Source organism: Lissotriton vulgaris, chromosome 1_1, assembly GCF_964263255.1.
Source record: "Lissotriton vulgaris chromosome 1_1, aLisVul1.2, whole genome shotgun sequence".
Lineage (NCBI taxonomy): Eukaryota > Metazoa > Chordata > Amphibia > Caudata > Salamandridae > Lissotriton > Lissotriton vulgaris.
The window spans coordinates 1,560,666,679-1,560,689,019 of NC_141685.1; the positions used below are offsets into that span (position 1 = coordinate 1,560,666,679).

General features: G+C 45.4%; 1 protein-coding gene across 1 annotated transcript in view; it reads right to left on the minus strand.

Annotated features, from left to right (window-relative positions):
* ANKS1B (ankyrin repeat and sterile alpha motif domain containing 1B) overlaps positions 1-22,341 on the minus strand; it is a 523,840-nt gene that overhangs the window by 192,076 nt on the left and 309,423 nt on the right. Inside the window, exon 6 of the mRNA XM_086918031.1 lies at positions 4,034-4,120. Within this exon, the coding sequence (XP_086774157.1) occupies positions 4,034-4,120 (87 nt within the window). The remainder of the gene's footprint in view (positions 1-4,033; positions 4,121-22,341) is intronic.

Consider the following 22,341-nt stretch of genomic DNA (forward strand, 5'->3'; position numbering starts at 1 on the left):
GAGAGGAGTTGAAGGACTTCCTATAAAGTCAACATCCGGAAGGATTGTTTTTTGAGATATTTGTTTAGGGAATGAAGATCTAAGATGGGGCGCCATTCTCCAGATTCCTTTTTTATTAGAAACAATCTGGAATAGAAACAGGTACCTCTTTGAAGTTTTGGAACCACTTTGTTCGCTCCTTTTTTATCATCAAATTTATTTGGGAGAAAAGCTCTGTAAGATGTGCTTGAGGCGGGCCTATGGGAGGAGAATTTGGAGTAAGTTTGGTAAACTCCAGAATGTGGTCTCTGGCCACAATGTGAAAGACCCATTTGTCTGTTGTTATAGCATGCCAGGTTGAGTAAAAATGGGACATTCTTCCTCCAACTTTTGTAGGATTGAGCGGTAGAGCAGGTGGCAGTTGTCACTGTTCTTGGATGAAGTCCATCCGCGGTAAGATGACTTATTTCTGTTTTGTGCATAAGATGTAGTTCGCTGATGTCTGAAGGATTGTTGTCGTTGTGAGGAGTAAAGTTGGTTACACTGGTAGGACTGGTATTGCCTTGACTGTATATAGCCTCCTCGACTGTAGAAGTATCTACAGCCTCTGGTGCCACGAAAAGGCAGCTTCTGAAACTGAAGAGTACAGAGAGAGATCTTGCTGTCTCTGTATCTTTTTTATTGGCTTGTAGGGCTTCATCGATATGCTGACCAAAAAGAGACTCGCCGTCAAAAGGCATGTCGATTATTTTTGTCTGAACTTCCTGACGAAATGATGTGGATTTCAACCAGCCCTGTCGCCTCAAGACAGCTGCCCCCGCCAGTTGTCGAAAGCCCGTAGACGCAACATCCACTGCAGAATCGATAATCTCAGGCGAGATTCATTCTCCCTCCTGGAGGATCTTGAGCGCTTCTGCCTTGGAGTGCTCAGGTAACATGTCGATGTAGGGGGAAGATGTCAGACCACATCTGCATATCATAGCGGCCTAAGATGGCCAGCGAGTTAGCTGCACGGACAGTAGTGGCCGCCATGGTTGAAACCTTTTTTCCAATTGCGTCTAGAAGTCTCCCATCCCGATCAGAGAGAGCAGATAATGGAGAGGAGGGATTCCGTGCTAGTCACTGTGCTGCTTGGGCAATAACTGAATCAGACTTAGGCTGACCTATTAGATAAGCTGGTGAGTTATCCTTTGCCTTGTATTTCTTTTCAAGGCGAGGCAGGACTGCCGGAATGGAGGCAGGAGTCTGCATGACTTTGTCCTTCCTGCCAAATAAAGTCAATAATAGGGATAGCCCACACTTCCTCCCCTGGCTGGTCTTTAAAGTCGTAAAGGAAACAATCATCTTTCCTTGTTTCCATGGGAAGAAGGAAACATTGTGCTGCTCTTTCCATCAGAACATGAAAATCTCCGATATCCACTGGTGGGGAGTCAACAGGAGCCGGAGTCGAAGGAGACGGCGTTTGTATAATAGTCATCCCATTCAGTAAGGAGTGATCTATCATCCAATTATCCTTCTCTGTTGTCATCCGTGGTGTGAGCTTCCTGATGATCCAACTTCGAAGGTACCAGAGAAACTGGTCTAGGTGACCTCAACACTGTGGAAGATTGAGGAACGGGTGTTGGTGGAACAGAAGAAGCCGATTCAGATGGAGGAAAACAGTGGTAATAATCATCTAACATGTACTGTAGATTGTTGAGAAGTTATAGAGGCAATTGTGCTGTAGGGTTTGGCTCTGGGCTGGAGGATCAGGATAGTAGTCCTCTTCTTGATCCACATCTTGATAGTTAATGAAGAGTCCTGAAGGGCTCCTGACAGTACAAAATCTGTCATCCTCATCTACCCCATAATCCAGTAATTGCTCTGGCAACACAAGAGGAACTCTATTAGGGGGGGTGTGAACTGGAGAGAGAACCTCCAAAGAAGATCCGGTCCTTTGAAGCAATGAAGACGCTGTTGTCGACGAAGGCAATGGCGTAGACAGCACCGTTGATGTCTTTGAGGATGCTGTGGCTGTAGATGACAACCAAACTTGAAGATCAGTGCAGCAATATAGTAGTGTCGACGACGAAGTAGCCACCGACGAGGAAGGCGTAGACGAGGCAACCTCCAACGAGGCAACTGTCAACGAGGCGGCTGTCAATGAGACAATCGACAACGCGGTCTTCTTGCTCTTGGTCGACGGAGGGACGTCGAGGGTGGACTTCAATCTCTTTGTCTACGAGAAGGCAGTGACTGACGTGGTTGGTCTTACTGAGACAAACACCAGCCTCGACGGTGAATAAGCCGACAACAGTATCATCGGAGACAAGAAGGTTGCAGTAGACGTCGTCATCGCGGCTACGGCAGGCTTCGTCGATGAAGACGTAGTCGTCAAGCTAGTCGATGAGGGACCCCGTTTTTTAGGTAAATCTCTGTCAGAAACAGGTTTAGAAACTGAGATTTTACAGTCTTTCTCGGGGGTGTAGAGGGCATAGTTTTATCCTTAGTAGGTGGAGGAGCCTTTTTGGAAGTGGAAGGCAACTTAGCACTCTTAGAGGTGTGCTGTTTTTTCAACACCTTAGCCCCAGGAGACTTTATTCCGTATTGCTAGTCCTCTTCCTAGAGGCAGCAGTCCTGACAGAGGAAACACTTCCCACCTCAGATAAAGGGTTGTCTTGATCCTTAATCTTCTGTAGCCACATAAGTAGGCGTCCCTCTCTGTCCCTCAGAGTTTTTGGAGGGAAAGTTCTACACATTTTGGAGACTCTCACCTGGTTGTCTGGATACAAGCAGTAAATGCATTTCTTGTGGGAGTCTTCAGAAAACAGCCAGAGCTTCCCACAAAACTCACAAGGTCTAAAGAGAGAATTCTTAGAAGAAGACATCATGAATGAAGGAAATTCTGAAGAAACCTGAGAAATACTGAGCAGAGCTCAGGGAGACTCCATTCATATGATGTGCGGTAGAAAATCTGAGAGCCTGAGCCTCTGGGGAGAACATTCTGGAGGGTGCTGTTGCCTAATTGGCTGTACTTTGGACTATATATAATGACTTAGGACGAGTCATGAAAGTGGAAGATTTTTTCCTATTAACTTCTAGATTTTTTACTTCCGGGTTCTAATCTACCTATGATATGGCTATGTTATGCATATTTATTGCTATTTTTATGTACTGTGGGACTCCCACTCCAACGACGGGGAATGATTCAAGAATGTAAATCTATGAAAGGTACCCCAATACTTGAGAAATAGGTATGCTCAGGTACTCCATATTAACTGTGACAACCAGTTGCAAGGAACAAAAGAACACATCAAGTCTAATGTGCAAAAAAGTACAGGAGAAAATAATCTATATCGCCTATCAAAGGGAAGTGTACCTCTCCATATGTCTATGGAGGGCTATTTCCATTTCTTTTATAGGCTAACTTAGTTCTTTCATCATTCCCTGGTCTGGTTTACTTGGATGGTCTACTGTGGTTGCATCCGTTGCAAGTTTATTTGCTGGCTTAAGTGCCATAGCAAGCAGTGATTACCCAAGCTGGTCCGTACCCGTGGTATTTAACATAGATTCAGGTAGGCTGGCTTTATGCCAGATTTTCTGGAAAATCAGCTACATTTAGATGTATATTATTTTACGTGGATATAAAAAAAATCTAGCATGGATGTAGCCCACTGGAACCATGAAGGCTCACCCCTCTCAGAACAGATTCTATTTTAACTGCAGTCGCCTGATAATACAAAACCAATAAAGAAATAGAAACGGTAGTGCAGAGGGAAAATGCATTTAACTCAGTGAAGTACAAAGCATGTGTAAAATCATGCATCAACCATAAGGCATTGACTAACAAATATGAATTTGTTATTTATCAATTAGAAATAAAATATATCACGTACTTTGGATTAGTTAGATTTACAAGGCATCTAGTTTGAGGAGTTCGCCCAATTTACAGTAGAAAATACTCACCCATAAAAGTATAACTGATAAGTATCATTAAAAAGAAATTAACAGCATGTATACTGTGTAGAATATTACACACAAACAAAATTATGTATTTCAGAACTATACAACATACCTTATTTAAAGCATCAATAAATTTGACTCCTTTGTATGAGACTGATAGAATAATAGTAGGAATGTTTTTCATTTGTTCTGTTGATTTCTGCAATTTAAATGACAACTGGTAAAATATTTTAAGTTTTCATAATGAATAGTATGTTGATCTGTTGCTATTTATTCAACTGCAGATGTGAGATAAGAATATGACAAACAGAGAACTGTTCTAAATAGAAAAACTTAAGAAGTAGACATTTCGATTAACAATTACGCCATGAATACGTATTTAAAGCCCATCAATGAAAAAGTAGAAATTAAATAACACATCGTTATCAACCCCCTGCTTGTTTTACTGATATCTAAGACTGAAATCCGATATCTCATGTTAGAACAAAAGAACAATAAAGGAACGCGCTGATTAATATTTTTCTAAAACAAAATGAAGAATTAAAACAAGTTCATGCTATTCTTGAGATTTTGTTACGCTTTGCCTTTTGTAGCGCTGTTCTTCCCAGGTTTTATTATTTGGCTATTTATTTGGCTAGTATGTCCATATAGGTGATATGCATACCTGATCCCTACCTTGTTCTCTCATTTGAGAGGCCCATGTTTTTCTTATCTTCTCTTTATTGATTAGTATCTCCATTACAAACTTTCTTTTGCCTTTATAAGACTAGCCAGTGTCTTGTCTGTTTCTCCTTTAGTAAAAGGGACCTTGCTTTTATTAATACTAGCGGCCGACATATCCTCCTTCTACATATATTGCACTTACCCCGAATGAAGTCTTCTCCCCCGCTTATTTAGATTCCTGTATTACTATTTAGGGTAAGACCTGCGTGTCTATACTAGAAGTTGATTTTACTCTTATTTGGTTTATTTGTTTATTCGATTCTCTTATCTTTCTTTTTCATTTTTGCATTCCTTGAGTTGCTTTTAGAGATTTGTACTCTTCTTTGATCCCAGTTTCTTGCTTTACGAATCAGAGACCCTTCGAGCTGGTCCATTGAGTTTGGTAATTATCAGTATTACTTACTCTTTTCTGAGCTTTCTTACTTTTCTTTCCTGTATCTATGTTTCTAGTTACGATACACTGTGGTTTTGGTTCACGGGTTTGTCAGGTATAATTCTGTGACTACTCCCGATCTGCACTATTCACAATATTGTTTCTTCACGTCTTTTTTTCATCCTGAGACACTGGTGGATGCATCTGACGTTACTCTGCACTTATCTTTTCTGTGCACTCTTTGTTTCCGTGTGCTTCTGGGTACCACTTGATTCTTGGAACATTATTCTTTGGAAGCTGAGCTTTGACTATTATGGCATGTTTTTTCTGTACCATGATATGAAATCATCTTATTGTCTTATGAACATTCTATTTAAATACTGTATCCTTGATGGTCTGCTTTTATCATAGGTTCATCCCACAACCACGCCCCTGGATCCTTTCGCCCTGAGGAAGGTGAGACCCGCCTGGGTCGATCACCGAAACACGTGTCGCCTTGTTTCAAGTTTATGGACCACATCTAATTGACAATCTACACTCCTGGCTATCACCCAAACCCGAATGTATTTTGAGGACCTTAGATATACTTAGCGCTATCTAAATGTTGGATTATTTACCTGTGTTTAGATTATGATCATGGTCATCTCTATCTGTTAAAATTGGTCCATTTGTTCTTATCTTTTGTATTGTTGGTATGAGTATGATTGAATTTCTGACTGTCAGGATGTGTTGTACGCGAGAGCATGAATCTGTTGGTATGAATGCGTGAGTGAGTGTGGCGTGGGATGTCATATATGTTCATTTTACAAATAAGATGCTAATGAAGTATTAATACATTTGATATGTTTCTAATTTGTGCTTTGTGACATGCCTTTGTCTTTTTGGCCAGCTCTCTGGTGTTTGCATATTAGCGACTTATAGCGCATATTAAGTATTATGGTAGAGAAATGTTGTTTTGAGCAGCAGAACCAACGGACTCAACATTGTGTCATACGCTCGCGACACCCAACACATTCTCTCCCTATCCAACGAACCCAACACCGCCAGACATAACTTTCGAGAAGGCTTGGAAGCAGTCGCCAAATGGATGAAAAACAGCTTCCTACAACTAAACACAAACAAAACTGAAGTACTCATCATGGGACCAAACTCCGACGCCCAGAACACCACCTGGTGTCCCCCGCCCTCGGAAGGCCGCCCACCCCCACGGACCATGCACGCAACTAGGGTAACATCCTGGACTCAGCTCAAAATGGACCGCAAGATCAACTCTGTCTCGTCCTCCTGCTTCCACACTCTCCCCCTCCTATGTAAGACCTTCAAATGGATCCCCCTCGAACACAGAAAGACCGTCACTCAAACCCTGGTCACCAGCAGACTCGACTACGGCAACACACTCTACGCCGGAACAAAAACCTCACCCACAAGCTACAGAACATCAAAAAAACTGCTGCAAGTCTGGTCCTCAACCTGCCAAGACACTGCCACATCTCCCAGCACCTGCACACACTTAACTGGCTCCCCATCGAAGCTAGAGTCACCTTCAAGATGCTAACCCACTATCACAAGGCCCTCCAAGACACCGGGCCAGAATACCTGAACAGCCGACTCAAATTTCCCGCACCCCAAAGGACTCCACGATCAGCTCAGCTATCCTACGCTGTGGTCCGCCGTGCCAGAAAGACCATATCGGGAGGCCACTCCTTCTCCTTCCTCATGGCCGGAGACTGGAACAACCTTCCACTCCACCTCAGACAGACAACATCGCTCCTGATCTTCGCAAGAAACCTCAAAACCTGGATCTTCGACAGACCCCCTCCATGATGGACTGGAACCTTCGAACGCCCAGCGCCATGAGACCCTTTGGGGTGAGTAGTTGCACTTAACAAACACCTTGATTGATTGATCCCATTTCCCTAGAGAGCCAAGTGCCAGGATTACAGGTATTTCTTACCCGGTGACCTCCAAGAGGCAGCCTCTCACCTCGTTCCAATAGTGCCCAACCCTCTGACAGCCCCTCAGTGTATGTAGTAGCTTTACCAACTGTCCGCAGCCCCTCAGGGATTTATCTGTGTCTCTCTTTCCCATGTGGTGCAACATGGTTCTTGTGTAGTATGCCCATTTGGAGGATTTTCAACTGTACTAGTCGAAAACCTGCTCTGATTCCTACTTTCCTTGGATGTGGACATGGCTCATTTCAATCCTCATCATGTAAGGTGCCTAGGTCTCTTTCAGTGATGTGAGTGGGGAGCAGCTGTAGTTCAGCAGGGTTCTGTATATAGATTTGGGACACCGAATGTCTAGGCAGCAGGCTGCTAGTATTTGATATTCCAGGGGTGTTTTATCCGTCACCTCGCTGAGTTCCTCCTAATACCCAGATAGAGCATGGTTCATTTGTGGTATTTGTAACTTTGATTATTGGCCAGTTCATATTGGTTGCTGAGTTTCTCAAACTGTAGGAGCCCCCTGCCACCCCCACACATCCCCCAGCGTGGAGATCCCTATCCTTTACCATTGGTACATTAGTTCAGTTGCTCTAGCTGTTGCAGGTATGCAACAGCGGTGGCTCCTCCGCAATGGTGAAGGAGCAACGCCCCATTGGCTCAGAACCAGCAGCTGAAAAATAAAACAATATTTTATAATCGTTTTATTTTCCAGTTCCTGGCTGAGGCAACCTGTAGGGAGGAGGAACAAGTGGTGCATGCACTTGTAAGTGCGCATGTCTGTTTGGCCGCCCGTCTTAGGCCAGCCAAACAGACATGTGCAGTTAGGTTTCTCCAACCCAGCTGTACTACACAGTACTCCTTGTGCCTGAGTGAGCGTTAAACCAGCCTGCACAGGCCAATCTGATGCTATTGGTAATAGCATTAGAGCAGCGCGGGGATTGCAGAGGGAGTCTCTGACGCTGTACCAGTGTCAGCTTCAGGTAAGTCTTTTTTTTATTAATACCCCCCCACACTCAACCCAGCGACCCTCTACCCGCCTCACCACTTTTTGTTTATGTAGGCCACCGCTGGCCTTAAAGCATTCCCGATTCCAAGAGGGGCATCTCTAATATACGCTTCTCCGCACATACCAACCTCATGGTAGTCTTGTTCTAAATTCTAATAATCATTTGTGTTGGGGTGGCCTCTGGTGTGGGGGGGCATCTGTCACTGTACAGGTATCTTAGATAGTCCCCCGGTCTCATATGGTGTCTGTCCGCCTAAAGGGCTGGTTCTTGTTAGGCTTCAAATGCCCACCCATTAACCACCAGTAGCTGAGTAGCCCAGTAGTAGAGTTTTATATCTGGGAAGGCAATTTTTCCATCAAAGGGGCCCTGGTGAGGGTTGACAGGGTAATGTGTGGTATCTACCTATTCAAAGAAGTAGACTAGCTGTCTTGCCAACCTCTTCGAAGAACGTCTCTGCCACCTCATATGATTTGTTATGGAGCATATACAGGAGTTTAGGTAGAGTGATCAGTTTCAGTTTCAAAAGCTTTATTCGATTTGTAAAACAAACCATATAAGCAAAAAACACATACAGAATTTAACATGGTAAACTTAAAAAGGACTCAATCAGTTAAAAAACCATTATAACATGATAAGATAGATTTTAGGGGCAAGACATAACCAATATTAAAAAAAAATACTGTACCAACTATTGCCCTGTGGAGCTAAATTCATTTATAATACATACTACGTTCGTTATTCATAAGATATATAACACATGGATAAATAAATAACCAATATACAGACAGGAGGCCGGTGTAAAAGCAGATATCATAAGACAACGGTTTTCCTGGCAGCTGTACAATGTGCAAGAAATATATACAGACAGGAGGCCATAATAGGGACTACACAATGTCCAAGCATCAGACAATTATGGCTTTCCTGGCAGCTGTACATTTTAATATATATGTTGCTACGAAGAAGCAAATATCCAGATCTTCTAGGGAACTAAGGAGCTGTGAAGCATTCCTCGTAGAACGAACATTGTATTTCAGAAAAAAGGGTTTTAAATATCTAACTCTAAAGAAATGGTAACATTTACAGAATAATAAAAAGTGACTACAGCTCTGGCGGGAAACATTGTCACAAGGGCAAACTATATCAGATCGAGAATTCATATTGGGAAATGCAACAAGATGGTGAACAATTCCCAAACGTAGACGGGTTAGGACAAACCGATGGGAATTTCTAGTGACACCAGATAGGTAAAATTGGAAACCAGTAGGAAAATTGTAGTCCCGGTAGGTCGTCACGGAATGCAGCTTTTCAGACATCTTTGCTCGGCATTCTTTCTTATGGCTTAAAAACCTTTGTTTGATGTCTTTCTTTGGAATTGTAACAGCAGATTGGGGATCAAGAAAAATATCAATCTTAAAAAAGAGATAAAACCAATGGTGAATATACTTAAGCCAAAGAATACGGGAGGAGTGATTCAGCCTAAGACAATCAAGGATTATCTCCTGGGTAAAACGAGTTTCAGGCTTAGCCCAAATTGAGCGCCAAAGCAACAGGGGGCGCAGCGCAGCAAGATCAGAAATAAATTCTATTCCTACTTCTTCATGGATCAATTCCACCGAGGCGGAAGGGGGTACACATAACAATTTTCTAAGAAACTTATTTTCGTCTCTCTGCATATTTAGACCAGCACAATGACCCCAAACCCCCGCACCATACAATGCAGAGGACACACACTTCACGTTATAGATATTCATCATATCTTTAATACTCCTCACCCCAAGTTTAGATGAGAATCTAAAAATGCTGTTGGTGTTCCTCATGGTTTTTTGGCTAATATTTTCAAACTCAGATTTCCATAACCCATTGTTGGAAAAAGTAATTCCTAAATAACAAAAAGTTTTAACTAGTGTCAGTTTATCCTTGTCAATAAAAAAGCTGGAATGTGTTTTCTTGGCTTTCGTCCCACAAGACATGGCAAAGGTTTTAGACTTGTTAACTAATAATTTTCTACTTTCGATAAATAACATAAATCTATCAATGAGGTGCTGTAGACCAATTTGTGTGCGGGATAATAACAGCGTCGTCCGCATACAATAAAATTGGTACCGGTTTGCCTTCGATCAGGGGGGCGTCAGCTTGGGATTGGCACAGAATAGAATCAATTTGATTAATAAAAAGGGAGAATAAAAGGGGAGCCAGAACACAGCCCTGGCGGATACCCCTTGAGACTTTAAAGAAGGGGGTACATTCTCCTAGGGAACCAAAGCGCACCTTACAGGACAATCTCTCATACAGCCTAGCTAAGAAGTGTACAATCTCGTTTGGGGCCCCTGCCTCTAGCAGGACCTGCCAGAGAATACGATGGTCAACCAAATCGAATGCGCTGCTCAGGTCCGCAAAGCATAGAAACAGATTCTCATTTTTGGCTACAGTGTATTTGTTAATTAGGAGGTCTAAATTTACACACTGTTCTAGTGTCCCCATACCCTTTCTAAATCCATATTGGACCTTGGTTAAAATATTATTATCGTTTGCCCAGGTTTCCAGCCTCTGTAGCATAATACGACTCATCACCTTTACTGAGGCATCGAATAGGGAGATAGGGCGATAGTTGCGTGCCTCTGATTTGCTGCCTTTCTTGAATATGGGAATAATAACTGACTGACCCCAAGAAGGTGGGGGGTCGCCCTCAGCAGCAGCATTGAAAACCCTCACTAGGATGGGTGCCCATAGATTCGTTTCGGTTTTAAGTAGATCTATAGGTACTCCATCAGGGCCCGGGGCCTTTCCTCCTTTGCTATTTGACAGACCTTCATGAACCTCTTCCAAGCTAATACCCAAGGGTAGGGGCATCCAAACTGGGGCAACAAGAGCCAAATTTTCTAAGGGCCTGTCTTCAGGGTTAAAAATATTGGAAAAATGTTCGATCCAGGCGTTACATGCTACATAGGATGTTAATTCAGGAATACCCTCTGTGTTTAAAAAGGGACTGTTTATAGTCTCCCAATAAAGTTTACTGTTTTGGGTTGCGGCTGCTTGGTTAAGATTGTCCCAAGCTGCTGCTTGCAGAGCCTTTTTCCTATTAGAAAGAGCCTCCTTATATTTAACACGCAGGCTTTTGACGATGATAAAATTGTGTGGTTTAAGGGACAAGGCCTTTTTGAGTTCTCATAGAGCCAGGGTACAAGGTTTATCGAACCATCCTAACCTAGCTACTCTAGTTTTAGTTTGATGCTTTGTAAATGCATCTTCTATAACTGTGTTAATCCTAGTGTAGTTTAGTAACAGATTGGCCAAATTGATGTCTTCTCCTAGGCAATAGGAGATCTCGTTCCTACATTTTCCCACAATCTCCTTGAGTTTTTTCCCGGGATCAATTCCAGCCCATTTAATTGTAGGTCCATTCGGTCTCATGGGTACTATATCTGTGAGACAGAATTCTTTATTGGGTATCTTAGGTCCCCAGCCCAATAGGGTTAGACAAATGCTGTTATGATCACTCAGGGATTCTTCCCTAACCCTCAGGTTGGTAAAGTCACTAGTAGTAGACAATAGGATATGATCAATATTAGTATTAGCTTGCCTGCCTGTGAAGGTAGGGCAGATATTATTGGTCTTGTTTCTATTGCAACAAAGCAGGTCTAGATCATATTTGGCCATCATATTATTTAACAGGCTTCCATAGTTACAATGTGGGAAGTGGAGAGAATCCCCACTTTCAATCACCTCATTTACGGCCAGCTCTCTCTTAAAACCACAGGGATTACCCAGGGCTAAAGGGCAGGGCTGAATGTTGAAGTCTCCAGCCCACAAAATATCTGCCATTCTGCGGGAGGAGGCCAATACACTTTTGAGTTCAGATTCCAGGGGAAGCAGGATGTTTCCCCTGGAAGCATCGAAAGTGTTATTATAATAATTAACAAGAATTAAATCTCTAGATTTAGTGGCCGCCAAACGCAGCACCTGGCTATGGAATCAATAGAGGTATAACTATTGGTTTTGAAATTAGTTAATTTATTAGAGATTAACATTAAAAGGCCGCCCTTAGCTCTACCTGATGAAGAGGGAGATGCATTAAGGCAATGAGAACAGTAGCCTTCTACATAGATGGGTTCTTGGCTCCACGTCTCCTGGAGACAAATAATATCATGGCCAGCCCCTATAAAATCATTCCAAAAGGGGGTGTTCGATTTACCTGAAATACCTGCTATATTCCAGGTGATGAAATTTAACCCCGCCATTACAACAGCAGTATGAGCAACTCTGTCTCGGGGTAAGGTATGCAGTATATCATAGGAGGGCTGATTATCTCCCATAGACTCAGCTAATTGTTCCTTAGGGGCCACCATAGTGACTACTTCAATATCGGAGGTCTTACCTATGGTATAATTATCTACTAGAAGTATAGTAGTGTCGTTAGGTATGGCTAAATTGATACAGGTGTCACTAATTGGGGTGGCAATTGGTCAATCGACCATTTCCAAACAGTCAAATCTGTTGCTAACAGGGATTCCCCGCCACCCTACCTCCATATGGTGATTACTATTGGTACGCCATGGCCGCTGACCCTGCTCGCTACTCTTGTACTTATGTGGATACCAAGGGCCTGTATGGTTCCACTCGCGCTCCGGGGGTTGCGTCCAGTTTAAGGTTGGCAATTGATGGCGCCCATATGGTTGGACCCAATTAGGAACCATCGGGGGCTGGCGCTCAAAGGGTTGCACCCAATTTGGAACTATCGGGTGCTGACGTTCGAGAGGTTGCCCCCAGTTTGGAGCTATCAGGTGCTGTAATTCTAATGGTTGTACCCTTTTTGGGGCCATCGGGGGCGGTCGCTCAGGTGGTTGTACCCAGTTTTGGGCCATCGGGTGTTGGCGCTCAGGGGGACATGCCCAATTGGAATCCATCTGGTTCTGGTGGCTGCGTTCATAAGGGTAAGGGTAAAAGGAGGAGTGGCGAAGGGTATCGACCCCCCCCCCCTTTAGCCAAATCTGGCCAGGAACAGATGGAGTCCACAATGTCAGGGTCAGCACAGGTCACTATAATACAATCGCCCTGAGTATTTTTGGGTTCATCCCCAACCCACGGGACTCTACGTACTGAAGAAATTTTGCTGCTGTGGGAGGATTGAAAATCTCTATTAATGGTAAGCCACTGGAGGACCTTATTCCATAAGGACCAGGAAGGCTCCTCTTTGTTTAAAGATAACTCGGGAACCCCAGTAAGAATGATGGTATACGGGGAGGCTTCAGGTGGTAGATGGACTGGTCGTTTAGGCCTATATCCCCGCTTGCCCTCATCAGATCGAATCAAGGGTGGGTGCTGGGGTAAAAGTGGAGTAGTGGGTCTTTTATTATTTAGTGGCTGTGACTGACCCGTTTTTGGGACAGACTGAGTAGACTGTAAAGGTGTGGGCTGAGAGGGGTTGGTGACCGTATTACCGACCAAGGACGCACTCTTCGTGGGGGCTAGGGAGGGCTTTTCGGGTTTTTTATTCTTGGTTATATTAGGCTGTGTTTTAAATGACACAGAGGACTTAACTCCGCTATCCGGTATGGTCCCTGATGCACCTTGTGCGGAGGGGGTCTTGGGACCCACCCCGGGATTTACTTGGGCCAAACTGTGCTGGGACGACGGCTTCTGTGTAAGAATAGCAAGTTGTTTTTCTATTGACATGATGCTCTTAACTAGGGGTTTCAGGACATGGTGTAATATTTCTTTAATATTTGCTAGAAGCTGTGGGTTCGAATCGCCAAAAGTACAAACCCCCCCCTTGTTAGTCATAGACGCTGGATTGGCTAAGGGTTCCAGTGAGATGGTGGGTACACTAATAAAGTCATTCGAGGCACCCTGCGTTAGGGAATTGATTCCCCCTTTCTTGTTAATAGTAGCGGAATGAGGATGCATGGAGGTGCGTTTTATAGGTGCTTTGTCCTGTTTCGGTACAACTCCCTCCTTAGCACCGCTGGAATGGATCTCGGGGGCTAAGTCTTGAGATACCAATAGCTGTAGGTCTGGCGATTTCTCTAGATTCCCCGTTGAATCAAAGTCAGAAGTGATGTTAGTAGCTGACAAATCTACCGTAGTCGGGATGGAATGGACCTTAGCGGTGCCATTGGGTTGCAATAGCGCCTGGATGGGTGAGGTCAATTGAGTTGGCGATGCCTCAGATGCCAAGGGGCCCAGAGAGGACCTCCTGGCAATAGCCAAGTCCTGTGACACCCTCCTTTCCAGTAGGGAGATGCTTAAATAATAGCCTCATGAGTTCTAGTAATAAATTGATCAAGCGGCCCGGTGAGCTGAGCAGTTTTCAGGGCGGTCTTACTCCTAGAACCTCTGGTCATGGTGAGGGAACAGGAATATATTTCTTTACAGACAGGAAAACTCAGGACAAATGTACCTTGCAAAGGAAACCACGTGATCTTGAAAGTAGAATCAGGGGGGGTGGCCCGGCCCGGCCTCGTCCGGTCTAGAACGGGCTAAAACGGGCCCGCCCTTGGCCCGGGCTTCGCCCGGCGTCCCGCGAGATGGGGGTGACGCTGTATTTGGGCGCCTCCTGGCGCGCAAATGTCGCGGCGTGTGCCGCTATGGCTGCTGGGTCTTGTGGTTTTCGTGGCCCTTCTACCGCTCTCCACTCGGTGGCCAAACCCCTGTAGGCAAGGGAGTCGGGCGGCGGGAGGCGGGAGGGCTAGGAGCTGGTTTAGGATTTCCTCGTCATGCAGCAGGATTCGCCCGTGAAAGCAGCAAGAAAGTTTGTAAGGTACAAAGCGTTCCCCCCCCTCGACCGGGGTGACGCTGTATTTGGGCGCCTTTTTTTTTTTTTGGTAGAGTGATCATTTTGTATAGAGCAGCTCTGACCAGCAATGAAAGAGGAAGTTTCAGCCAATGTACCACACTCGCTTTATAGACCTAAAGGACTTTCCCCAGGTTGTGTTTGTGAAAGTCTGCCCGATCCAGCGATGCCCAGGAATCTGAACCCCTGGCACTCACAGCCTGCCAGGGGTTGCCACAGAGCAAGTGGGAAACCACCAAATTGGTCCAATGTATGCACACCCCTGAGAACTCCCAAATATTTTAAGATGTCTGAGATACAGGGTATGGACTGACCACGTCCGCTAGGCAGAGCCAGATGACATCAGCGTACAGGGAAATAACATCTTCCCATCCCGGGGTACACCTGAGACCTCGAATTTCGGAGTCTACCATCACTCAATTGGCTAGGGGCTTCAGCACATAAACCAGTGGAGAGAAGGAGCACCCCTGCCTAGTTCCTCTGCTAAGGGTAAAGTCCCAGGACATTGTCCCATTCGTTCAGACTCGTGCCCTCGATTTGTTGTTTAGAAGCTGGACTCAGGCTAGAAATTCTGGCCCAAACAACATCTTCCTCAACACCAATAATAGATATCCCTATTCCATTGAGTCGAAAGCCTTCTCAGCATTGAATGCAAGGGGGACCGCAGGCCCCCCTGGGGCCACCTTGCAGCCATCAGACGTTGTGTCTCAAGGACCTGTTTGGCAGAAAGCCGAACTGGTCCAGATATATTAGTTTATAGATGATCCGGAACAATCAGTTTACCAACATATTGGCCAGGATTAGGCCTGGGCGGTAAATTCCGTTCACGGAATTTGCGAATTTCGTTAATGTCGCATTCCGCGGGGAATGCGGAATTGCCAAAATTACTGCGATCCGCGGTTCGCAGAATTTTCTGCTTGTCCGCGCTTTCAAAATGTGTGTTTGCGAGATATTTCTCCCCGAGCACGCAAACCGTGTTTGCGAACAGGAAAAAAGCATTGCGAACGGGCGGAACAAGCAATTCCGCGTGTTCGCAGAACTTTGCCGTGCTCGCTGAGATTTTTTACTGTTTCGCGGACCTTTGCGTAGCACTACTACGCAAATTCCGCCTACCCCTAGCCAAGTTTTTCACGTTCAAGTTATATGTTATGTTATGTTTGTTTCTATAGCGCGCAAATCACCCGGGGACATCTCGGCGCTTGCCTAGAAGTTTTTAAAACCGGAGAACTAGAGCCCAAAGTGTAATTAGAATAGGAACGCTTTTAGACGTTTCCTGAATGTACTGTAGATAGAGATTTTTCGACGGGGAACAGGTAGCTCATTCCAATATCTGGGAGCCAGATACAAGAATGATTTTCCTCCAGTGAGACTCTGCCTTATACGCAGCACTCGTAAAAGACCAAGAGCCCCGGACCTGAGGTTTCTATTCGGTACATGTTAGACAAGTCTCTTTTGGAGATATTGAGGGCCTCTTCCATTGATCTCATTGTATGTAAGACAGCAGATCTTAAAAAATGATCTCTTTATCACTGAAAGCCAATAAAGCTTTCGTAGTAGAGGAACCGAAGGAAAGCCCGCTGGGTGATTCAGTACCATCCTAGCCACGGTATTCTGAATCACCTGCAGTTTGCTTAGCAGGGATTCAGCTGGAGACAGTTCTGTGTCATCCAGCTGGAGATCTCATGCATTCCTCTGGCAAACCGTGCTTTCTCTGCTTCTATATCCGGGCCCACAGAGAACATAAGCTGAGTATCATTAGCATACAAGATTATCTCAAAACCTAGCTGTTCTACTATTCTTGCTAACGGAGCCATATAAAAGTTAAATAAGGTCAGGCTTAGGCAAGAGCCCTGGGGTACGCCTCTGTCTAAGCTGATTGATTCTGACTGGTAAGGTCCTAGCATGATTGTTTGTGTTCTGCCAGACAAAGTTCCGCAGCCATTTCAGGGCTGTTCCCTGAATGCCACAGGAATCTAGTCTCTCCGCAAGCACTTCATGTGAGATGGTATCAAATGCCACGGAGAGATCTAATAGTATCAGTATAACCGATCCCCCTTTATCTATCTCTTACCTAAGCGAGTCCGTTACTGCTAAAATAGCTGTCTCTGTACTATAACCCAGCCGAAAACCAGATTGTGATGGATCAAGAATTTTATTTAGCTCCAGAAATTGGTTTAGTTGCCTATTAACTATGCTTTTCAGCAACTTACCCAGCAGGGGTAGTAGAGAAATCGGGTGATAGTTGCAGAGTTCTTGTGGATCTGCCATCAGTTTCTTCAGTATAGGCCGCACAAGTGCTTCCTTCCATGTTCTTGGAATAATCTCAGACTTTATAGATGAATTATACATTTTAAGATTAGCTGGCGCACAGCTGGTGGCTAAGAGAGCCATCGTTTTAGGAGGACAGAGATCAGTAATTTTGTTTGATAAAGAAAGTGCCATTGAAACTTCCTCAAGTGTAATTAGTTCAAAGCGGTCTAAAGTACTTCCTGCCATTTTTCGAAGATCCTCCTGTCTTATCATGGTATCAGGGTCTTGAGCAATTTTCGATGGAAAGTTAGCGTAATTTTAATGATCTTTTCTTGAAAGTAACTCGCTAGCTGATTGCAAAAATCTCGAGTTTCTATGGGGGATTGTCTGCAGGCTTGAGGAGACACAAAATCTTTTACTATATTAAAAACGGCCTTTGGGGCATTAGTGGCACGTTCAATTTGGTTGATAATAAATTGACGTCTTGCTAATTTTAAGTTCAAATGATAGATGACCAGAGATTGTTTGTACTGCAACCTGTCTTGTGACTCTTTACTGACACGCAAGACTCTCAAGTCTCTTACATTTGGATGTTTCAATCCTTAAATCATTGGTATACCAAGGGGCTGAAGGTCGGCGTTGGATAGAGGCATGATTTTTATTGGGGATCACCTCGTCCAAACCAGTGACAAACGCCTTGTTGAAGACCTCCAGCGTCATATCATTTTCCATATCACTTTCCATATTTTTTTTCCCATTACGGATTGAAAAGCCTCATCAAAGGCTTCAACCAAAAGATTATGCCAGGGCCTGTGCATTATTTGTTTCTTTCCTGAACTTCAAGGCAAACTCTTGGGGCAGGGCAGTTTAATAGTAAACCTAATCATAGAGTGGTCTGACCCAGTAAGAGGCTTTGGGAGGTTGGAAGTTAGATGGTCGATGTTAGAAAAGATTACATCCAACACATGACCAGCAAGATGAGTTGGGCCAGTCACTCTTTGGGTGAGTCCAATCATATCAAGAGTGGACATGAGTTTATTAACCTCATGGTTCAAAAGATTTTCCCCATGAGAGTTAAAATCTCCCAGTAGGAGAAATTTATTTGCGGAAAGTACATGCATGGCAATTAATTCTGTCAATTTGTCTGCAAAATTAGACTTTATTCCCCGGGGACGATATAGTAAAGCTCCATTCCAACTATCTGTGGGTGACATAGTGATCTTAAAAATTCCTAGTTCCATACTTTCATTACTTAGAGTGGTAATTCAATTTACTGAAAGATGATTTTTAAAAGCAATGGCTATCCCGCCACCTGTCTTACCCTCCCTATCCAGATGCAAAAAGGTGCACTTCTCGGGAATGGCCATCTCGATCAGAGGGTAATTAGTAGAATTTAACCAAGTTTCTGTGAGAAAACATATATCTGGGGTGTGATGAAATCATGTCCCAGATTTCGAAAGGATGTTTTGCTAATGATCTCACATTACATAGAATACAATTTAGTCCACTTGTATCTTGCTCCTTTGTTTTATTCTTGATCTCAGGGCCTACTATCATCAAAGCACCTTGAAATTGAAAATATCTGGAAGCCACTGGGCCCTCGAGTGCACTAGGGAATTTCCGCTGGCAACATAGGTAATCCCAGTGATGGTCTACTTCCCTCTTTCTAATCCTCAGTAGAGCATAACCGGAGTAGGAAATACGGGAGGATTGGGGCAAGTTTAACTCAGTTGGAGCAGGGTTCATGGCCTCTGGCTAGTTTGGGCGTGGACGGAAGCAGACAGGCTTGCCTTTGGCATGCCCGCTGCTTGCGCCCGCTGCGCAAGGGCACTGGCACGCTCATTTATGCTGTCCGCTGTTCCCAAAAAGTAGCCCGCCACCCTGCTCTACCCTTAAAATGGCTGCTCGCTCCACTGGCCGCCTTTGGGGTCATAGTGCCTTCTCACCGCTCAGCGCCTCAATCGGCTGAGTATGGTGAGTGTGTGTGTGTGTGTGGGGGGGGGGTGATTACAAGACTAACAGTTAAAAAAAATTCAGGGTTGACAGTTTTAAAAGGGTGCAAAAAGGTGCAAGGTAAGCAGTTCAATATAAAACACAAACTCCCGGCTTTCCGCCTCAGGAGATTCTAGTGCAGCGCTTGCGCACTGACACGCTCATTTATGTCGTCCGCGGTTGCCAAAAACTAGCCCGCCACCCTTCTCCACCCTCAAGATGGCTGCTCGCTCCACCGGACGCCTCTGGGGTGGTAGTGCCTTCTCACTGCCCAGCGCCTCAATCAAATGAGTATGGTGAGTGGGGGGAAGGTTACAAGACTAACAATTCAAAAATTTCAGGCTTGACAGTTTTAAAAGGGTGCAAAAGGTGCAAAGTAAGCAGTTCAATATAAAACACAAACTCCTGGCTTTCCGCCTCAGGAGATTTTAGTATACAGCGTGACTGAGCAGAGGCACCATGGTTCACCGACTTGCCCTCCTTATGGATCAGTACTATTGTCGCAGTACGGAAGTCCCATGGGGGAGGTTCATTTCTTCTTTGCCTAATAGAAAATTTCCCTGAGGGGGCCAGTCAACTTACTCCTGAGGCATTTGTAAAACTCTGAGTAAAACCTGTTTGGGCCAGGGGCTTCCCACTCTTGAGCTGGCTAATCGCCTACCCAAGCTCCCTGTCTTCTATGCTGTCATCTAGCATTTCTCTGTCTTCGGCCTCAAGGGCAGGGTTCGGCATACCCAAGAGAAACTCTAGGCACTGTCCTCACTCAGTCCCCATCCCAGACTCGTGCAGACTTTTTAGGGTGTTGCAAAGGCCTCGGCTATGTCCTCTGCTGTGCATACTTTTTTCTCCCATCTCATTCTCGACTTGGGGTATTTATCGTCTGTCATCCTCCCTAGGTGCCAGCCAGACCAACAGTTTACCTGCCTTGTGTGCCACTTCGTACAGCATATGTTGCTTAGTCCTAAATTGCGCCTTTGCCTCTTGTTCTACCTACTGTCTATATTTCTCTCTAGCAATGGCAATTTTAAGCCCGAGTTCTGGGTCAGGGGTGCTCATGTTATCAACCTCCCACTGACAAAGGTTTTCCTCTTGTAGTGTGACTTCCCAGGTCTGTGCCTTCTTTTTCCCTGCGATGTGAGCAATAAGGTGCCCCCATAATCACAGCCTTGTAGGCTTCCCAAACACAGAGGGCTCGAGTCACAAAGAGGCTCCGCAGTTGTGGCAGAGGCTGCGCAGAGGTGCTTTGTAAACTGGACCCTGACACTGGATTAGACGAAATGGGCCTCTTACAAAAAATATTTGTCTGTTGCAGTCCTCAGAGACTTCTTGGTGTGCCAATCACTTAGATCCCAGGAGTCAAGCCTTTAGCCCTGTGTGGTCCAGCTGCTCTAGTCCAACACTTGCATCACCATTGGGGGAGTGGTCAGGGATACCTCGCGCCAGGTGGGCATGGCCCCAAACTGCCCTCTCTGCTATCCCGCTGTGAACAGGTAGCAAATACAGGACTTGGACCCAGCAGAGTCAGCTGTGTTGGCATATTGGCTGTTTGTGGGGATTTCCCCCACCATGTGTCAACCTATCACAGCAGTCCACCCAGGTGCGTAATCCGGTGTCTTACTCCAGTGCCCTCCTGCTCCTGATGACCCTGTCCCAATCACCCCACATTGCACGGCTGAAGTCCCCCCAATCAGTAACTTGGACTATCCAGTCTCCCCTATGTCCCAGAACTTTCAGCTTGAAACCGGCCGGGAGATACTAGGAAGCCATGTTAGGAGCTCTCCCTCATAGATTCTGTTAATAGTCGAAAAGTAATGTTAAGGACTTAAGTGCCAGGATGCCAACCGCACACGATCCCGTAGTGAATACGAAGTATGCCAGCAGTGTGTACCATCCTTTCCCCAGAAATCCAGAGTGGTGACCCACTAGATGTGTCTCATGTAACAGGACTATTCCTATAGAGGTAGTTAGAGACCACCCCCCTTTTCAACTTATTCCCCAGTCTGTTGACATTCCAAGAGATTATGGTGAGCCCACTACTGTGTTCTGTCGCTGGGCAGCCATGGGTATCCCTTGGAATGAGCATGTCTGAGGGTTTCCCTGGTCAGTGTGTATATATGTGTCCCTTCAACATGTCTGCGTTCCTGTGCCCCAATACAAACACCCCCCTACATCCTCAAACTGTGGGGTTAAAACTACCCACTACCCCAATGCGCAAGGTGTCTGTTGCCCCTCCCCCCCCTATTCTCCTTACTAAATTTTAACTTGCACGTCCCAGGTCTCCTTCCTTTGCCTGGTCAAAGGAGTGTGTGTGAGATGGCCGGTGGTGTATGCCTTCGAGCAGTCCGTGCCTTCAGTCACCGCCAGTGTCTTTCCACAATTTTGCCTGCTGAGCCACAAGGAGTCCGTGGGTCTTTTGTTGCTTCTTCAGGAGTCCCTAGTCTTGATACACCGCCCCCTCTGCTCGTCGATGTTTGGCCCCTTTATTGATGTGCAACCTTTGCCCCGCTGTCCATTCTTCACCGGTCGCCAGCCTTCTAGCCACTCCCGAACCTCCTACGGTGTACGAAGAACCAGGAGCGTCTCTCCGCCATGACTTCTGGAGTGCCAGGAAAATCATCATGTACTGCAGATTCCAGAGCTTCCGCTCACCTTAATGAAAGATCTATGCCGGGTCTGTACTTCTTGGGTGTAGTCTGGGAAGGTCCTGATTTCGCTGTGAAGAGGACTCTGCATGCAAGCAACCTTAATGATAGCAAGGATGCAGGCTAGAAGAGGTCTCAGTCTGGTCCTAGGTTTTGGCAGGGTCTGAGGGACCCAGTGCACTTGTTTTACTACAAGTTGAGCAGATACGTCCTCTGGTTTCATCAACCAGTGACACACCAGGCCTTCCACAAAGTGCTCCGCCTCTGTATCCTCTGCTTTTTAAGGAATTCCTGCCAAGCGTATGTTGTTTCATCAGGAGCGGCTCAAGGTATCCTCTGCCGTGCATGGAGTTGGGTGGTTTTCTCCTTCAGTTGGTGTACCTCAGCTTGTAGGGTACATAGGGCCTCCACAGGTCTGCGTCCATCTCCTATTGGTGGTCAACCATGCACCGTCACTGGGTCTGGCCTTTGTGTGCCCCAGTATGTCCCTATCGCCTTTTGGCAGCTGTTACCACAAGCTTTCAACTATATTCCCACAGCAGGCCCCAGAGGATGGTTCTGGTGAGGGAATGCCTGATGTTCTGGTCTCTGTCCAGCTGTGTTAGGGGCCCTCTGCCTCACCAGTCCCCATCCTTGTTAATGGCAGCCAGGGCCTTTGGGTCTCCCCTACGATTGACTGGCACTGCAGAGCGGGCCC